Genomic DNA, 17,870 nt, shown 5'->3' with positions numbered 1-17,870 from the left:
CACAAACAGTATACTTACGTGAGCAAGTTTACACAGTCGATGTGTTGTAACGGTAATTTCAGCCAGGTATCTGGTGACGACGCTATAACCTGTATGGGGTAAGCTGTCCCCTCACAACTTTATGTTGACACGAGCGATATATTCTATACACCAAACCCTTGGTCACATGACATCCATATGCACCGCGTTCAACGAACGTGACTTCAACTGAGAGACAGGAATTACAGCCCTGGCTTTAGACTTTTAACGTAACATGCTTTGGGGTCGGAGGATAATTATGTTCTGTAAAACGACACCCGCAAAGAACGGACATGTTTAAAGTGTTTATACTTACATTTACTGGGCCTCCCCGCTATGTCGCTGATTCTGGAATACCCGACTCCACCGATCACTTGATTGTTAAGAGTGATCGATCTCCCTCCATCGATATAACGCGATCATGATTACGAATCAGCAAAACTATCAGGAAATATATTTAACCTTATAATGAAATATAAATAGCAATTTGCACTCTCCGTGAAAATATAAGTTTGCAGCAGTACCAGTTTTTAAAAGCGTTATGTCGAGACTACATGTTTGACAGCCGTAGCATGTAGTTGGTTGATATAGCGAAGCCGGTCGGGCGTTATAACGGGTGGTATCTGTTGCTACCTGTTCGGGGGGTGTTTGTATTCCGAAACACGTGGGTACACTCAGTCAAATTGTCAGGGGGTATGGGATATTTAATCAATAAATCGTTAATGGCCCTCACACAAACACTCAATATCACTCCTCTTTATCACACACAATCACCGATTATCTGAACCATTAGCTTTTGCGGTATGTGAACTGCTGTCGTGATTGTCCCATAAGTTAAAACCAACATTTAATAACTGTTTATGTATTTTGGAGAGTTTGTATTTGAAGTACAAAAGGCGGAAAGGTATGTTTGATAAGATACTAACTCTCAAAGATAGGTCCGCGGCGAGTGTGTATTATTCCTTTTACGAAATTGATATCAATAGTACAGTGTCGCTGTTCGGAAGATTAGATTTCACAAATTTCGACCATGTTGAGAATCGAATAAGTTTTGTGCTTGAAGAGCGAACGCTTTAACTTGTGGGCTATCGCCTTGTCATAGTTGAAGCACTTTCAGTGGAAATAATTTAGCTGGAGTAGCAGTTAGCCCATGTTGTTTTAAAACAGAAAGCTGGATTGTTAGTATCTAGTATTTGGTAGAATGCCATTTGCCTGTGTTATGGGCCTAAAGTGGCTTTACTGAATAAAACCTTCCTCTGGACGAATGGGTAGAGAAGTATAGTACATCAGTTTACTGTGACTGAGTATGATATACGCCACTTTTAGTAATATTACAGCAACATGATGGCGGGTTACACCAGGAATGGGCTTCAGTATCAGTTTACAACCGTATCAGAAGTATTGTATCCAGATGTATCTGGTTATAGCTTGATGGTGGTGGCTGTAAAAAGTATTTCGAATCAGCCAAACCAGTGATCATTGGTGCGAACACCATGCAATCGGTGTGCAAATACACGTAATAGAGCGGTGGAGAAAAAAGATCTGGTCTTGCATAGCTGGTTGTTTTATTAGTTGGTTGGCATACCACCTGTACTGTTCAGTGCACAGGAGAGTGTCCAGTTTATACCAGTTTCCGTGAAGCATATCGCAGCTGGTGCCGGTCTTACTTAGGATTATTTAAAAAAAATATTATATATATCATTGTAGTGAGTGAGTGAGTGAGTTCAGTTGTACGCCGCAATACTCCAGCTATATGGCGGTGATCTGTAAATAATCGAGTCTGGACCAGACAATCCAGTGATCAACAGCATGAGCATCGATCTGAGCATTTGGGAACCGATGACATGTGTCAACCAAGTGAGCGAGCCTGTCCACCCGATCCGTTTAGTCGCTTCTTACAACAGACGTGGGTTCCTGAAGATCAATTCATATCCGATTCGTCACGGGTAAAATATGACACTATAACTACGGTTATAGTGTTACCGATGGTACTAAAACCATATATTCTCCTGGTACCACCCCCGATCCGTTAGTCGTTTCTTGCGACAAGTATGGGTTACTGAAGATCAGTTCTAATCTGGATCTTCACGGGTGTGGTGTGGAAAGAGGAATTAATCGTCAGTTCTGTGATGAATTTGGCAGCTTAATGTATTCGACTTACAAACTAGAACACGGGGACATACACTCATATTTAATCAGTTGTCAGGCACCCTAACGCTCAGCACAAGACCATTTAATGATATTCTCGGATGCTGATAATGATGCTCCCGTATATTTACTGACTAGACAAATTTTACGAACGTTTCTTTAAATCTATCTAACACACTTGCATATCTTTTAACAAATCTGGATAAATATTATATCGACGGTTGTAAGTCAGAGGAAAGAGTTCAGACTATGGAAGAAAATGTAAACCATAAGGACCTCTTACCTCGCCCGATAATGCAAATACAGCATTTTGTTTCCTTTCGTCCAATCTTAGCATTTTCTTGATCAAAATTGAAAGGTGGGCTCCGTAAAAAGCTACTCTCATACTGAACGGACAGTGTAGGGTGACTATATATGTTGTTGATTATGCCACGTGGGGATCGATTTTCACAATTCTATGTTCATGCGATATTTGTCACTCACTCACCAACAATCTCACTCACCTCACTCTGAACAGAGGATTCCGTGAGGATAACCCTCGAAGGCCCGGGTAAGACTTGATCTCCAGAGCCCATGCTTGTCCAAAGATGAGGCTCGGCTATTTGCAAGGCTGTGGTCAACTCGGGATAGGAGTTGGGAGTTTGGGAGGTGGTGCTAGATCAAGCAATATGACTTATCCCATTATCCCATTTTAGGGAAGATGGGGTAGCCCAGTTCTTGCAGCGTTTGCTGGTCTCGCCAAAGTCTCGGGTTCGATTCCCAACACGGGCACAATATATGACGCCCATTTCCGGTGTCCCTCCGCAGCGATATTTCTGGAATATCGTATATAGTATGAACTTGACATTACAATAACGCGGGGAATATTGTTTTATTCACAATTCTGACAGTCCATGGGCCTATTTACAAGTCGAAACATGGGTGTATACAATTTCACACTATGAAATAATTCGTATGTGGTATAAAATCAACAAGTAATTCGTATAAACTTTGATAACATGAAATCAAATATCTAGAAATACGAATGCATAAAATATAAATGAATGAGTGAACGAATTTAGTTTGACGCTGCATTCAGCAATATTCCAGCTATATGGAGGCACTCCGTAAGTAATGGAGTCTGGACCAGACAATCCAGGGATCAACAACATGACCATCGATCTGCGCAACGGGGATACGATAACAGGTATCAAACATGTCAGCGAGTCTGGCCACCCGATCCCGTTAGACGACAAGCATGAGTTACTGAAGATCAGTTCATACCCCGATCTTCGTGGGTATAAAATATTAATGTGCAAAGCATCGATCAAATTAATTAATTAAATAATAAACGTCCATAAATTCATTGCATTTAGTACGCGTATTAATGCATGTGTAATATGTCTTGAAGTTTTGCTATGTAATGGTCGGGAGAGCTGAATACCTTGTGCCCAATCCCTTTACTGAATACATCCCGTGAAGGTCCCGGGGTAGAATAGGTCTTCAGCAACCCATGCTTGCCACAAAAGGAGCCTATGCTTGTCGTAAGAGGCGACTAACGGGATCGGGTGATCAGGCTCGCTGACTTTGCTGACACATGTCATCGGTTCCCCATTGAGCAGATCGATGCTCATGTTGTTGATCATTGGATTGTCTGGTCCAGAGTGCGGCGTAAAACTAAACTCACTGCTGAATACAACATGTTCAAACAACGAATTTGCAGTTCCTTTGGACTGAAGCTCCGTAAAATATTTTGTAGTGCCAAGCGGACCGAAGCCTTGAATCGCGTGAGACGGAGAACTGGTTCCTCAGTTGCACATGCATAGATTGCCGGGTTCAGACATAATTATTTTCAATTCACCGTCCCAAATATAGTTATTGCTGGAATATAGCGGAGTGCTGCCCTCAGTCCAAACTGATACCAACAAGTAAAGACCAGTCACATGAGCATGTACAGTCTGTTGTCATTAAGGTGGGATATTTGAGTGCGGCCCTCAACTCAAGCAAATAGCGGCAAGCAAAACTCAATCATTGTCTAGTTTAGACGGGTTTATTTACAGTCCGTCGTCCTTTAGCTGAAATATTTGAGTGCTGATAGCGGCACGCAAAGCTCAATCATTGGATTGTCTAGTTTAGACAGGTTTATTTACAGTCCGCCGTACTTCAGCTGAAATATGTGAATGCGGCATTCAACCAAAGTTGATAGTGGTAACCAGAGCCAAATCACTGGATCCACATTTACAACCGCATCACCAGATGACCTCCAAACGGATGAACATGTCCCGACCGACTGTGCTTAGGGCGAGGTCAAGGTCAAGGTCAAGGTCAATAGAATTGTTCATGTGATTCAGACAACCACAAAATATAAAACTGTTGTGGAATATAATGGTTAAGCTGATGGTTCCGAAGCTGCAAAGTTTCCAAGGTCTAGTGCACTGGCCAAGCGTCTGTTCTTTACAAATCTGATGATGCCTTGGATTATTAGAAGTACCCAGACCAGGAAGGTGCTCCATGTTGCAATCTGAAAAAATAAACAATAACATCACGCTGTTCATTTTCAAGTTTAGTAAGAATGTTATCTTAGTTATAATTGTCTGTATCATTCCAAAGGTATTTTTGCGCGCCAAAACGCATCAGATGAATTTCTGCGTGTGAGAGGAAGTGAAATGTCGTACTTGAGAATATGACGACGAGCATGCGTGTATGCGTGGCTGCTTGTACCAGCCCAGACATAAGCTGGTTTTATAGCAAACTGAGATACCATGCCGCAGTTCAGCTTGAACATCCCACGCAGACACTTTTACTGACTCTGAGCCGACCAGTCCTTGTTGTAAACATTATGCTGAGTGCCAGACAGGGACCAATACCATATCTTTACGTCTTGAAACGGACGGGATTCGAACCCGCGACCTTACCCTCCGAGCGAACGTTCTAACCATTACATTACGGAGGCGGTCCCTTGTGTGACTTGATAAGTGTCCTAATGAAGTGTCAAACTACCATGACATTTGGCATTTCCATATTATTATTCGACCTGATGGGAGAACGGTGTGTGTCCTAGAGCAGTGTGTGATGGCGTCCTGATGTGGCGTTTCATTAACTTCTTATTTCAGCGGTGTCACTGTTCAACCATTTCAGTGGGTAAAACTACTATCTTTTGAGTCATTTAGACCGGCGTGCTGGGTACCGAGGCGTCTTGACAAGACAAACCAACCAATTTAAGCGTTTTCATTAAATCAAGTGCTATTTGATCATGTTCTCGATTCAGCCATGACTCTATTTGCAATGTTAAGCCAAGCATAACTCCTGGCTGTGTCACGCCGACCTTATGAGCGCTGAAACTGATATATTCGAACCTTTCGATTGTCCAATCAGAAAACATTTGATAAGATCCATATTGTCGCTACCCAAACCATCGTCTGTTGAATCTGCGGTGGTATTGTATCAAACATTAAGCGAATTAGACTTTCGAATGAGTCCAGAGCTTACAATCGAGTCTTTTCATATATTTGAGTGCACATTTCAAAGTGCTTTTTTAAACTCTTACAGCCCGTACTTGACTCAGTTGTAGTGCTATTTTTAGACGACCCCGGGCTGGGCATTTTGTGCTGCAATGTGGAGTGTAATTTGAGCATAATTAGCAATTATTATTAACACATAATATTATTATAAGAGTAACTAGCCTGTATGACAGTAGTCAGTACGTTATGATAAAATATTACCTGTGTTACAGTCAGGTACGTGTAGAAATTGTGAGTCCTGTAGTCTCCTTTATAGGCATTCCATTTGACTCTCTCCCCATAGGCACAGCTGAAATAATGAACATCACAGACATGATTTATATAAAGTGTTTATATATTGTGTTATGGCTAGTTATACACGTTTAACACGTATAACAAGGACAGGTACAAAGAGGTTAGTAGAACATCACTTGTTTCATAAAACGATTTTATTTTCCCCACAATTTTCATAAAAGGGCGCTTCAATGCTGACCTTTCCATAATGTGTCCTTTCTCTCTGCCCTTTAGTAGACCGTCACAGAACGTCTTGAACCCAACGCTGATGATACAGGAGGAAATGAACGTCACAAAGGCGAAGACTGAATTCACCACGATGAAAGGGAACACCCACATCTTTGACCTGAAACAACACTCAGAGTGTCATCATCAACATCTTTGACCTGAAACAACACTCAGAGGATCACCATCAGCATCTTTGATCTGAAACAACACTCAGAGGATCACTATCAACATTTTTTGACCTGAAACAACACTCTGAGGGTTATCATCAACATCTTTGATCTGAAACAACACTCAGAGGATCACTATCAACATTTTTTGACCTGAAACAACACTCTGAGGGTTAATATCAACATCTTTGATCTGCAACAACACTCAGAGAGTTATCATCAACGTCTTGGGCCCCTGAAAAGATTGACGGATTGATGTAAGGATGGGTGGATGGATGCTATCAATAGATCTTTTAGAGAATAATCCAGACGAATGCTGCACACTTTATGGTATTGACACTTTTCTGAAATACATTACGTATATGTATGTAGGTCGTATAATAAAGATTTGTTTGAATCCCATAATAAAACTACGAGATAATATAATTAAGGGCATTTTATTGAACTGATATTCTGATTCGGGACCAGCTGTGGGGTGAGGGCAGTGGGTTTGGGGGTGGGATAGAAATGTACACTGTTCCTCAAAATGCTTGAAAAAAATATTAATGCCTGAAGCTGTTGAGAAAAAAAAGAGACAATGTCGGTTACCATACTTGACATAAAAATGATTTGTTTTGCATAGAAAATATATGAAAAAATTCAACAGGCTCTGGGGGCAGATCCTCACCACCACCCTCCAGAATATGAATGGTCGGGTTTATTCTGATCCCAAATTCTGATCCCACCCATCCTGGTTAGAATATTGACCTTCATTAGTCCATGCTTGAAGTAAGAGACGACTAACGGGGTTGCTGACTTGGTTGACACACGTCATCGGTTCCCAGTTGCGTAGATCGATATTCGTGCTGTTGATTAATGGATTGTCTGGTCCAGAGTCCATTACTTACAGAGCGCCTCCATATAGCTGGAATATTGTAGTGTGGCGTAAAACAAAACTCACACGCTCACCTACTTACCCAATCATGGGATCTTTTCTTGTCAGGAGGTACACGTGGTAGAAGGTCATCCCGATGCCATACAGTACACACAGACATACGCTGACGTAGATGCTAAACCTGCAGTTGACGACGCTGGATGGTATGTACGAAACGTGAATGTACGAGTGCCAGTGTATGTCCGCGTACAGAATACATTGTCCATTAAAATCACCCTGAAATATTAATTTGGAAAGTTACACTTATAATTAATAATATATGCAACTGGCACACTGTAATAATCGCATGTTTATTTTATATATCACCAACTTTAAGTTCCTGTGGTGTTGTTGCTTGTATAAAAATTAATCTTCAGTAAACCATGTTTGTCGTGAGAGGCGACTAACGGTATCCGATGGTTAGGCTAGCTAACTTGGTTGACACATGTCAGCATATCCCATCTGCGTAGATCAGTGTTCATGATGTTGACCTCTGGATTGTCTGGTACACAGACTCGCTTATTTACAGACTTTCACCACATAGGTGGAATATTGCTGAGTACGGGGTCAAATAACAAACAAACCAAAGCAAACATATGTGTATGGTGTATGCGATATACCCAATGGAAAACATCCTCCTCCAGTATTCTTGAGGGTTTCATTTTTAGCCTGTGTGAGTATACAGTGGAAGCTGTCAGAACCGGCATCTGTCCAGTCCGGCAAATTGTCGACTCCAGCATACGGTCTCAGTCCTACCAGTGACTTGTACATTTATCATCAGCTCTACAATCCAGCACGCTGTCTAAACCGAACTATTTCTTCAGTCCCGATGAGAGCCAGTTTAAACAGCTTCCACTGTATATGTTTTGTGTCCGCCAATTTAAACACTTTGTTTTATGTACGATACCACTCGTATCTGATGAAAGAGGGTTCAAGAACACCAATCAACTGGTTGTTTATTCAAGGTTTATTTGCCAAGCAGACTTCCTGCTCAGTCTGGATTCTAAAGCAATGTTTTTATGTGTAACTATACTTTTTCTGGCTGACACTTTGGTCCGAAATCCAAAATAATGAGATTCCGAGAGTTTTTTCATTATGACAACAACGGAGGATTACGTCGGGACACTAACTTCAGTCCGGTTTGTGCAGCAGTCCGAGACAGACAGAGTCCGACTAGGACAGAGTGCATTGTATTCCTTTGATCACAAACACATAATACTAACGAGCAGCAGAACGTAGGTGACTGAGTATAGTTTTACGTCGCTTTTAGCCAGAGCAACATTCCTGCAGCAACATCTCATAGAAGGTCACGAGAAACGGGCTTCACACACTGCACCGATAAAGGGAACCGAAATGGAAAATACAGCAGGAAGAGCGAACGCTTTAACCGCTGGACTACCCCACCGCCTCGATAGACGGTGAGTCCACATACTATATATAGCTATTAAAACAGATTCACCATATATCGGTTCAGCAGCTATTTTGTTTTCCGTATTTCACCATGACTTTGTAACGTGTTTCGTCAGAAAATTAATACAGAACACAAATAATAAATGCCGTTAATTTATGTACTTTTTATGTTTAAACTTCAAATTAAAATTCAGTAATACATTAGATTCGTTGCAGGCATAGATGAGAATATTGCATGTTTACAATGGTTAAAATGTGTTCACGCTTTGTAACGCAAGGAAACTTTCCCCTGTTTCGGAAACTCACAGGAAAAAGAACTGCGATCAAGTATTCAAGAGACACTATCTTGTCACAGAGTGTTCATGTCACGATAAATAGGAGCAGTGGAGTAACTTTGTGGTTAACACCGAAGACCAGGGTTCGATTTCCCAGGCCGATTTCTGGTGTCTCCCGCCTTGATGTTTGTGGAATATTGCTAGAAACGACATAAAACTAAACTCGGTCACTCACAAGAAATAGGGATGCGTTAGTTAAGACTTTTACACTTGACACTGACAATTTGTAAATGGCTTTTCAGTTTTGTCAACAACCCCGTGTCATCTTCGTCTATCAGTGATCTTTTGTGTACTGCTGGGATCGGGAATACATGAAGAACATTTTTTCAAATCAGAATTTTCAGTTCTGTTACGTTGAGTTATCTAAATGTGGCAGGAAAGCTAACGGCATTGTTCTTACAGACTTTGTACCATAACCTGTGACTAAAACTCATGATCCGGAGTACCTGACACGCAACATCACAACCTTAGCGCTAGGACTATCGTAAGTCTATGTTAAGGCATAAGACTGGGTCACCTTAGCGCTAACGGGGTCTTGTACAGCAGCACCCAGGCTATGGCGATCCGATCTGATCCGACCCGAAGGGCGTTCGACATATGTAGGTATATGATACACCATTTGAGTTACCAGCATTGAAATACCAATCTGCAACAGATCGCAGAGATCTAAACCATAAACGCCCATTGGTTTATTGATATTGTAACTATCGAAAACTGCTACAGGGTGTCATCTGATATCATACTCGCAGAAGAGCGCGGCACTGTTTTTGCAAATTTCTGTCTTGGATATTTCGATTGAAAAGTTCTGAAATTGTGAAATTTTGTAACCGTTATCGTTATACGAAAATAACCGATCGCTCGCGTGTATTTTGTTAATGGTATTATAGCAAATAGTTTCGCGGTTAATAGAGGTGTTAAACATTGGTGCGCTTTGTTGCCAACACTCTTTTCGATTGTCATCAATGATTCAGTTCAGGACGATGGTATAAAAATAATTAACGCAAAGGTCGGTCTTTTAGTGTGTGCAAATAATACTGATGTGATGGCCCCTTATGAATTATAACTTAAGCGTATGCTGAAAGGATTGTCCATTATCGCAACAAATCTGTACAATCATCTTTTAAATTCACATGCGATTCTACAAGTTGGGCAGATGAGATTCTAATGTCGTCGGCAAGCAAGTGATGGCATCTCTTGCTCGACAGAGATATTAGCATGTATCTGACTTCGCCTATACAGAAGAAAGATTTTGTATGTCCATAGTGAGTGAGTTTGGTTTTACGCCGCTTTTAGCAATATTCCAGCGATATCAGGGCGGGGGACACCAAAAAAGGGCCTCACACATTGTACCCATGTGGGGAATCGAACCCGGGTCTTCGGCGGTACGAGCGAACGCTTTAACCACTAGGCTACCCCACCGCCCCTTGTATGTCCATAAACTTAGTCCCAATGCTTTATATGTGGTGAGGAAACTACAGAGGTAACACATTTAAACTTGCAATATACAACCAAAGCTATTGCTAAGGCAGCTAGTGGAGGATTACATGTTATTGTTGGTACATTTTAGTCTATGGACGATATGAATTATGACTTTTTTACAACATCGTACGATAATTTAGTTAAGTCGGTTTTATCTCATGGGTCTGCAAAGAGTGTAGTTGTATCCAAAATATAAATTGCAGGGTTTTATGGGTGGTCAAGGGAACTCCAAATTTGGCATTTGGAAGGGAAATGGGTCTTTGATTTAACAAAACAACGCATTGAAATTGCTCTCTTTTGGAGAAGGAATTCTTCTTCAGGCGATAACAGGGCTACATGTCTCATTAAGTGGTGGTCTTTAACAAAGCCCAAGTCAGGGGATTATATGCTCGGGAAAAGTTTTCGGGATTTACAGTTGTCTTTAACTTCTAATATAATTTCTATGAAATGTAAGGTTATTAATACAGAAAAAATTGAACTGGCTTAAACAATGTTGGGATGATATAAGTGCAAATGGGAATTACCGTCTTTTTGAAACCTCTCTCAGCACTAACTGCTGTAAATGAGAGGCCTATAGACGTTATTTAGCCAAATTTAGACGTAGCACACATCCCTTAGAAATGGAACTTGGTCGGTTTAAGAAATCCCAAACTCCATTAGATCAGCGTATATGTAAATATTGTAATTCTTGTGATATATTCTTATCGACTGCAGTTTATATTTTGATTTCAGAACCCACGTGTAAATCTCGCCTCCGTCACACCCCCAAATTTCAGCTATTCATCCAGTTCAAATTAAACAACATTTATCATATAGTGCCACGATTTATCGAATTTCGTAGCTGCACTTTTTACAAGTATGTTTAAACGTAAGCTATACAGCACTTTTATCTGATATTTTAAGAGCGTATTCTTAATGATGTTATGTACTTTTCATTCTAGCATTCACGAAGCTTTTATGATATATTTAAATACAATTGTGTTTAATAGACCCCAGTAGGCCTTACGAGTTTCACCTGTATGCATATACGCAAATCAGTCATGTACCGCAAGACGCTATAATACATTTCTTCTTCTATGAATATAACCATCGGTATTTCGGCCAATTATAGTTGGAGCTAAAGTACGTCTGTTGCGAACAGATTAGCTTCCAGTACAAGCTACATGGTGTATACATTGTATCGACGAATACAAATACCACACTGTGTCTGTCAGTGACAATTCACAGTAATCTGTATATGAAGAAGAAAACGCAAAGCGACAAACAGGGCTTCTGGCGTTGCCGCACGAGGCGTTAATTTCCGTCCGGACAATAGAATAAAATGCACCTCTTTTATGTTTCTTGACAAGAGCACAGTCACTGCTTCTTTTCCTGTTCACCACATATTCAAAACACACCTGACATGTAGGACCCTCCAACATTGAGCGTTGTGTAGGCTGAATTCCAGTTTACTTAGTTTACACCTATTAAGGGCTGTTGTAATGGAAAATACGCCCCGTGTCGTGCATTAGTATTCTGGAATACATGCTCCTTGATATTTTTCACCGACGAACATATCCATTGTGCTTTGTAAACAGAAACATGATGCTCTGAACTGTCAGTGTCATGGATAACCCTGAGGGTATGATTTCCTTAGTTATTTGCGTCTGAACATGACTTAGTCCGTATGTATGCATGAAGGGAGCACGCAGAACGTTTAAGTATCAAGAGTTCAGTAAGATATCAAGTAGTTGACACTGGGTTGAATGTTAGTTTTTAGGATGTGGGTTTAGCATGTAGTTGCTAAAGTTTTATATCGTCCCTGAGTGAGGTAAGTATCTAAATACTCACAGTGTATCCAATAAAAGGACAACATATATCACATAATTGTCATCAGAGCTCTGGGCTATTTGTGGAGTCATATACCTTTCCCGAAAGCCAGAGACTGCCCAGATATTCATTTTGAATATATGTGTGCACCGGCTATTGTTATATATCCGTTTACATTAATTTAAAGATTCTTAACTGCTTTCAAGTCACGTGTCTCAATGTCGGCGAATGCTTGTACAAAAACATCTGATTAAGTTCTAATTATTTTCATGTGGTGAAAACCTTCCTCTCTCTGTTATAGAACAAAAGAATTGAAATGAAATGTTTGGTTCACTGAATACATTGAGAAACAGGTTTAACGGTTTTCCTGGGCAGTCTTTAGGATGAATTAAATAAGAGTGAAATATATGTGTTGACGACAACATGCCAGTAAGGAAATCCTGCCTATTTTTATTCAGATAAGATAGTGTAATTCTTATTACTTCGCAAGCATGATCTATTGGAAGATACAAACTGGCGTGTATATAAAGTTTCACCCACGTTGTATCTTCCGCGACCGATCATGGCACAGAGCTGTCTTCATCGACAATTATTGAACCTTATCATATCGGAGTCACAGATACAAGGTTGATAAGAAGAGGTTAACCAAATCTTACATCTTACAGCTGATAGACAGTGAACCGTAGTACCACGGCACTGCGTAGACATATATTTTCCGTTCGCCTTTTCCGTTTGTCTACTACTCCGGCCTCAGGGTGGTCAACGTGACACCGATACCCGCCTTGGCGGATATGTACTATACCTTGTGTTACGCATGACTCAACTCTGGGATGGAGGCAAGGCTGACCTGCTGACCCCAGTCCCTAGCATGTGTCTCCATTTTTTAGTCTAGCAGTTTTGTCTTGGTTGTATTGATATCCGCAATGCAAGTGTTGCGGATATGTAGCTGGACTTGTACATTTAATGGAGTATGACCTACATTTCTTTGACTTTACATTGAAGCATGTCACGAAACGTTAAACATGAAATATGAAGAGTTCATTCAGATGAAACGTTGCAAATATTGCGATCATTTGCTTAGATTTTGAAAGGTCGTTTACTGGTTCTCGTTGGAGTTAGTCGGCGTCATACAATGCATTGTCGCTATAAGGGCGTTATTCTTATGACAAGTGTTGCATACCACATGCTAATATAATATGCGTGGTTTGCAAAGAGAGCACAGATACTTACAAGTGTAATCCCGAGGGGTACGGCCACTGCTAGTCCAATCACAATGTTTGCGACGTACAGGAAAGTCTGTACGAGAAGCTGCACGTCTAAGGTTATACACGGCATTCCAAGAGGTACAGTCACTGCAGGTGTCCGGGTGTGCGTACAGGTGGAACTCTTTTCTGTGGGAGAAAACAGTAAACAGCTCGCTAGGTCACGGGCGGTTCACTTCCTGGCTGCTGTGTCTGTTGAAGTATGACTCTTGACTGGCTTTCAGTAATTGGGTCTATTCTCATTTTGTGTACACTTTAATTAGCTATAAGCGGATTAGGATTAACAGCTCAGTGCTTTTACGGTGGCGTCTACTAATGACTACAGGGAATAACGATTAAAGTTTTAAGTAAACAAATTTACGCACCAGTGGTCACAGATTGTACTGCCTCTACCCTTGCACTAACTTCATTGTGTTCTAATGCCTGTGGGAGATGCAAAACACAGATTTTTAAAAGACATTTAACAAGATTTAATTGCTGAGTTACTGTAATTACTCTACTGGATTACGTACAGTAATTGTACATGCATATTGGATATCCTCTACTGGATTAGTGTAATCATACATACACATAGGCCGTCCTCTACTGGACTACCCCAAATATACATACATGTAGGCTGTCTTGGATTGCATCCAGATACATGTAGGCTCTCATCTACTTCATAACTGTAATTGTACACGCATACACGTAGACTGTCCTCTACTGGATTACTGTTATTATACATACACGTAGACTGTCCTCTACTTCATTACTGTTATTATACATACACGTAGACTGTCCTCTACTGGATTACTCTTATTATACATACACGTAGACTGTCCTCTACTGGATTACTGTTATTGTACATACACGTAGACTGTCCTCTACTGGATTACTGTTATTGTACATACACGTAGACTGTCCTCTACTGGATTACTCTTATTATACATACACGTAGACTGTCCTCTACTGGATTACTGTTATTGTACATACACGTAGACTGTCCTCTACTGCAATACTCTTATTGTACATACACGTAGACTGTCCTCTACTGGATTACTGTTATTGTACATACACGTAGACTGTCCTCTACTGGATTACTGTTATTGTACATACACGTAGACTGTCCTCTACTGGATTACTCTTATTATACATACACGTAGACTGTCCTCTACTGGATTACTCTTATTATACATACACGTAGACTGTCCTCTACTGGATTACTCTTATTATACATACACGTAGACTGTCCTCTACTGGATTACTGTTATTGTACATACACGTAGACTGTCCTCTACTGGATTACTCTTATTATACATACACGTAGACTGTCCTCTACTGGATTACTGTTATTATACATACACGTAGACTGTCCTCTACTGGATTACTGTTATTGTACATACACGTAGACTGTCCTCTACTGGATTACTGTTATTGTACATACACGTAGACTGTCCTCTACTGGATTACTCTTATTGTACATACACGTAGACTGTCCTCTACTGGATTACTGTTATTATACATACACGTAGACTGTCCTCTACTGGATTACTGTTATTGTACATACACGTAGACTGTCCTCTACTGGATTACTGTTATTATACATACACGTAGACTGTCCTCTACTGGATTACTGTTATTGTACATACACGTAGACTGTCCTCTACTGGATTACTGTTATTGTACATACACGTAGACTGTCCTCTACTGGATTACTGTTATTATACATACACGTAGACTGTCCTCTACTGCAATACTCTTATTGTACATACACGTAGACTGTCCTCTACTGGATTACTCTTATTATACATACACGTAGACTGTCCTCTACTGGATTACTGTTATTATACATACACGTAGACTGTCCTCTACTGGATTACTCTTATTATACATACACGTAGACTGTCCTCTACTGGATTACTGTTATTGTACATACACGTAGACTGTCCTCTACTGGATTACTGTTATTATACATACACGTAGACTGTCCTCTACTGGATTACTCTTATTATACATACACGTAGACTGTCCTCTACTACATTACTCTTATTGTACATACACGTAGACTGTCCTCTACTGGACTACTCTTATTATACATACACGTAGACTGTCCTCTACTGGATTACTCTTATTATACATACACGTAGACTGTCCTCTACTGGATTACTGTTATTGTACATACACGTAGACTGTCCTCTACTGGGTTACTGTTATTATACATACAGGTAGACTGTCCTCTACTGGAATACTCTTATTGTACATACACGTAGACTGTCCTCTACTGGATTACTCTTATTATACATACACGTAGACTGTCCTCTACTGGATCACTGTTATTGTACATACACGTAGACTGTCCTCTACTGGATTACTGTTATTGTACATACACGTAGACTGTCCTCTACTGGATTACTCTTATTATACATACACATAGACTGTCCTCTACTGGATTACTGTTATTGTACATACACGTAGACTGTCCTCTACTGGATTACTGTTATTGTACATACACGTAGACTGTCCTCTACTGGATTACTCTTATTATACATACACGTAGACTGTCCTCTACTGGATTACTGTTATTGCACATACACGTAGACTGTCCTCTACTGGATTACTCTTATTATACATACACGTAGACTGTCCTCTACTGGATTACTGTTATTGTACATACACGTAGACTGTCCTCTACCGGATTACTGTTATTATACATACACGTAGACTGTCCTCTACTGGATTACTGTTATTGTACATACACGTAGACTGTCCTCTACTGGATTACTGTTATTATACATACACGTAGACTGTCCTCTACTGGATTACTGTTATTGTACATACACGTAGACTGTCCTCTACTGGATTACTGTTATTGTACATACACGTAGACTGTCCTCTACTGGATTACTCTTATTGTACATACACGTAGACTGTCCTCTACTGGATTACTGTTATTATACATACACGTAGACTGTCCTCTACTGGATTACTGTTATTATACATACACGTAGACTGTCCTCTACTGGATTACTGTTATTGTACATACACGTAGACTGTCCTCTACTGCATTACTCTTATTGTACATACACGTAGACTGTCCTCTACCGGATTACTCTTATTATACATAAACGTAGACTGTCCTCTACCGGATTACTGTTATTATACATACACGTAGACTGTCCTCTACTGGATTACTCTTATTATACATACACGTAGACTGTCCTCTACCGGATTACTGTTATTGTACATACACGTAGACTGTCCTCTACAGCATTACTGTTATTATACATACACGTAGACTGTCCTCTACCGGATTACTGTTATTGTACATACACATAGACTGTCCTCTACTGCATTACTCTTATTATACATACACGTAGACTGTCCTCTACTGGATTACTGTTATTGTACATACACGTAGACTGTCCTCTACTGCATTACTCTTACTATACATACACGTAGACTGTCCTCTACTGGATTACTGTTATTGCACATACACGTAGACTGTCCTCTACTGGATTACTCTTATTATACATACACGTAGACTGTCCTCTACTGGATCACTGTTATTGTACATACACGTAGACTGTCCTCTACTGGATTACTGTTATTGTACATACACGTAGACTGTCCTCTACTGGATTACTGTTATTGTACATACACGTAGACTGTCCTCTACTGGATTACTGTTATCATACATACACGTAGACTGTCCTCTACTGGATTACTGTTATTGTACATACACGTAGACTGTCCTCTACTGGATTACTGTTATTGTACATACACGTAGACTGTCCTCTACTGGATTACTGTTATTGTACATACACGTAGACTGTCCTCTACCGGATTACTGTTATTATACATACACGTAGACTGTCCTCTACTGGATTACTCTTGTTATACATACACGTAGACTGTCCTCTACTGGATTACTGTTATTATACATACACGTAGACTGTCCTCTACTGGATTACTGTTATTGCACATACACGTAGACTGTCCTCTACTGGATTACTCTTATTATACATACAGGTAGACTGTCCTCTACTGGATTACTGTTATTGTACATACACGTAGACTGTCCTCTACTGGATTACTGTTATTATACATACACGTAGACTGTCCTCTACCGGATTACTGTTATTGTACATACACGTAGACTGTCCTCTACTGCATTACTCTCATTATACATACACGTAGACTGTCCTCTACTGGATTACTGTTATTGCACATACACGTAGACTGTCCTCTACTGGATTACTGTTATTATACATACACGTAGACTGTCCTCTACCGGATTACTGTTATTGTACATACACGTAGACTGTCCTCTACTGGATTATTGTTATTGT

General features: G+C 40.3%; 2 protein-coding genes across 2 annotated transcripts in view; both read right to left on the bottom strand.

Annotated features, from left to right (window-relative positions):
- LOC137294627 (uncharacterized) overlaps nucleotides 1-342 on the bottom strand; it is a 28,854-nt gene extending 28,512 nt beyond the window's left edge. Inside the window, exon 1 of the mRNA XM_067825686.1 lies at nucleotides 19-342. The gene's annotated coding sequence lies outside the window, so the exon portion shown is untranslated. The remainder of the gene's footprint in view (nucleotides 1-18) is intronic.
- Nucleotides 343-3,022: 2,680 nt separating this feature from the next.
- LOC137294866 (transmembrane protein 179B-like) lies at nucleotides 3,023-13,696 on the bottom strand. The gene is made up of 5 exons (XM_067826010.1): nucleotides 13,511-13,696; nucleotides 7,291-7,484; nucleotides 6,139-6,285; nucleotides 5,868-5,955; nucleotides 3,023-4,666 (listed from the first exon to the last, which is right to left on the bottom strand). Exons 1-5 carry the CDS (start codon nucleotides 13,613-13,615, stop codon nucleotides 4,535-4,537), a joined length of 666 nt encoding a protein of 221 aa, XP_067682111.1. The 5' UTR covers nucleotides 13,616-13,696; the 3' UTR covers nucleotides 3,023-4,534.
- Between the last annotated feature and the right edge of the window lie 4,174 nt (nucleotides 13,697-17,870).

Source organism: Haliotis asinina, chromosome 8 (genome assembly GCF_037392515.1).
Source record: "Haliotis asinina isolate JCU_RB_2024 chromosome 8, JCU_Hal_asi_v2, whole genome shotgun sequence".
Classification (NCBI taxonomy): Eukaryota; Metazoa; Mollusca; class Gastropoda; order Lepetellida; family Haliotidae; genus Haliotis; species Haliotis asinina.
Note: the sequence above shows the minus strand (reverse complement) of the source record. Positions and strands in the feature narration are given on the sequence as shown.

Bases quoted from the DNA above. Each gene is read 5' to 3' on its own strand.
- LOC137294866 (XM_067826010.1), bottom strand. From the start codon at position 13,615: ATGCCGTGTATAACCTTAGACGTGCAGCTTCTCGTACAGACTTTCCTG. The intron at 7,485-13,510 runs GTAAGTATCTGT...TTAATATTTCAG, and splicing joins TACCCCTCGGGATTACACTT to GGTGATTTTAATGGACAATG. The intron at 4,667-5,867 runs GTAATATTTTAT...TTATTTTTTCAG, and splicing joins CGTACCTGACTGTAACACAG to ATTGCAACATGGAGCACCTT.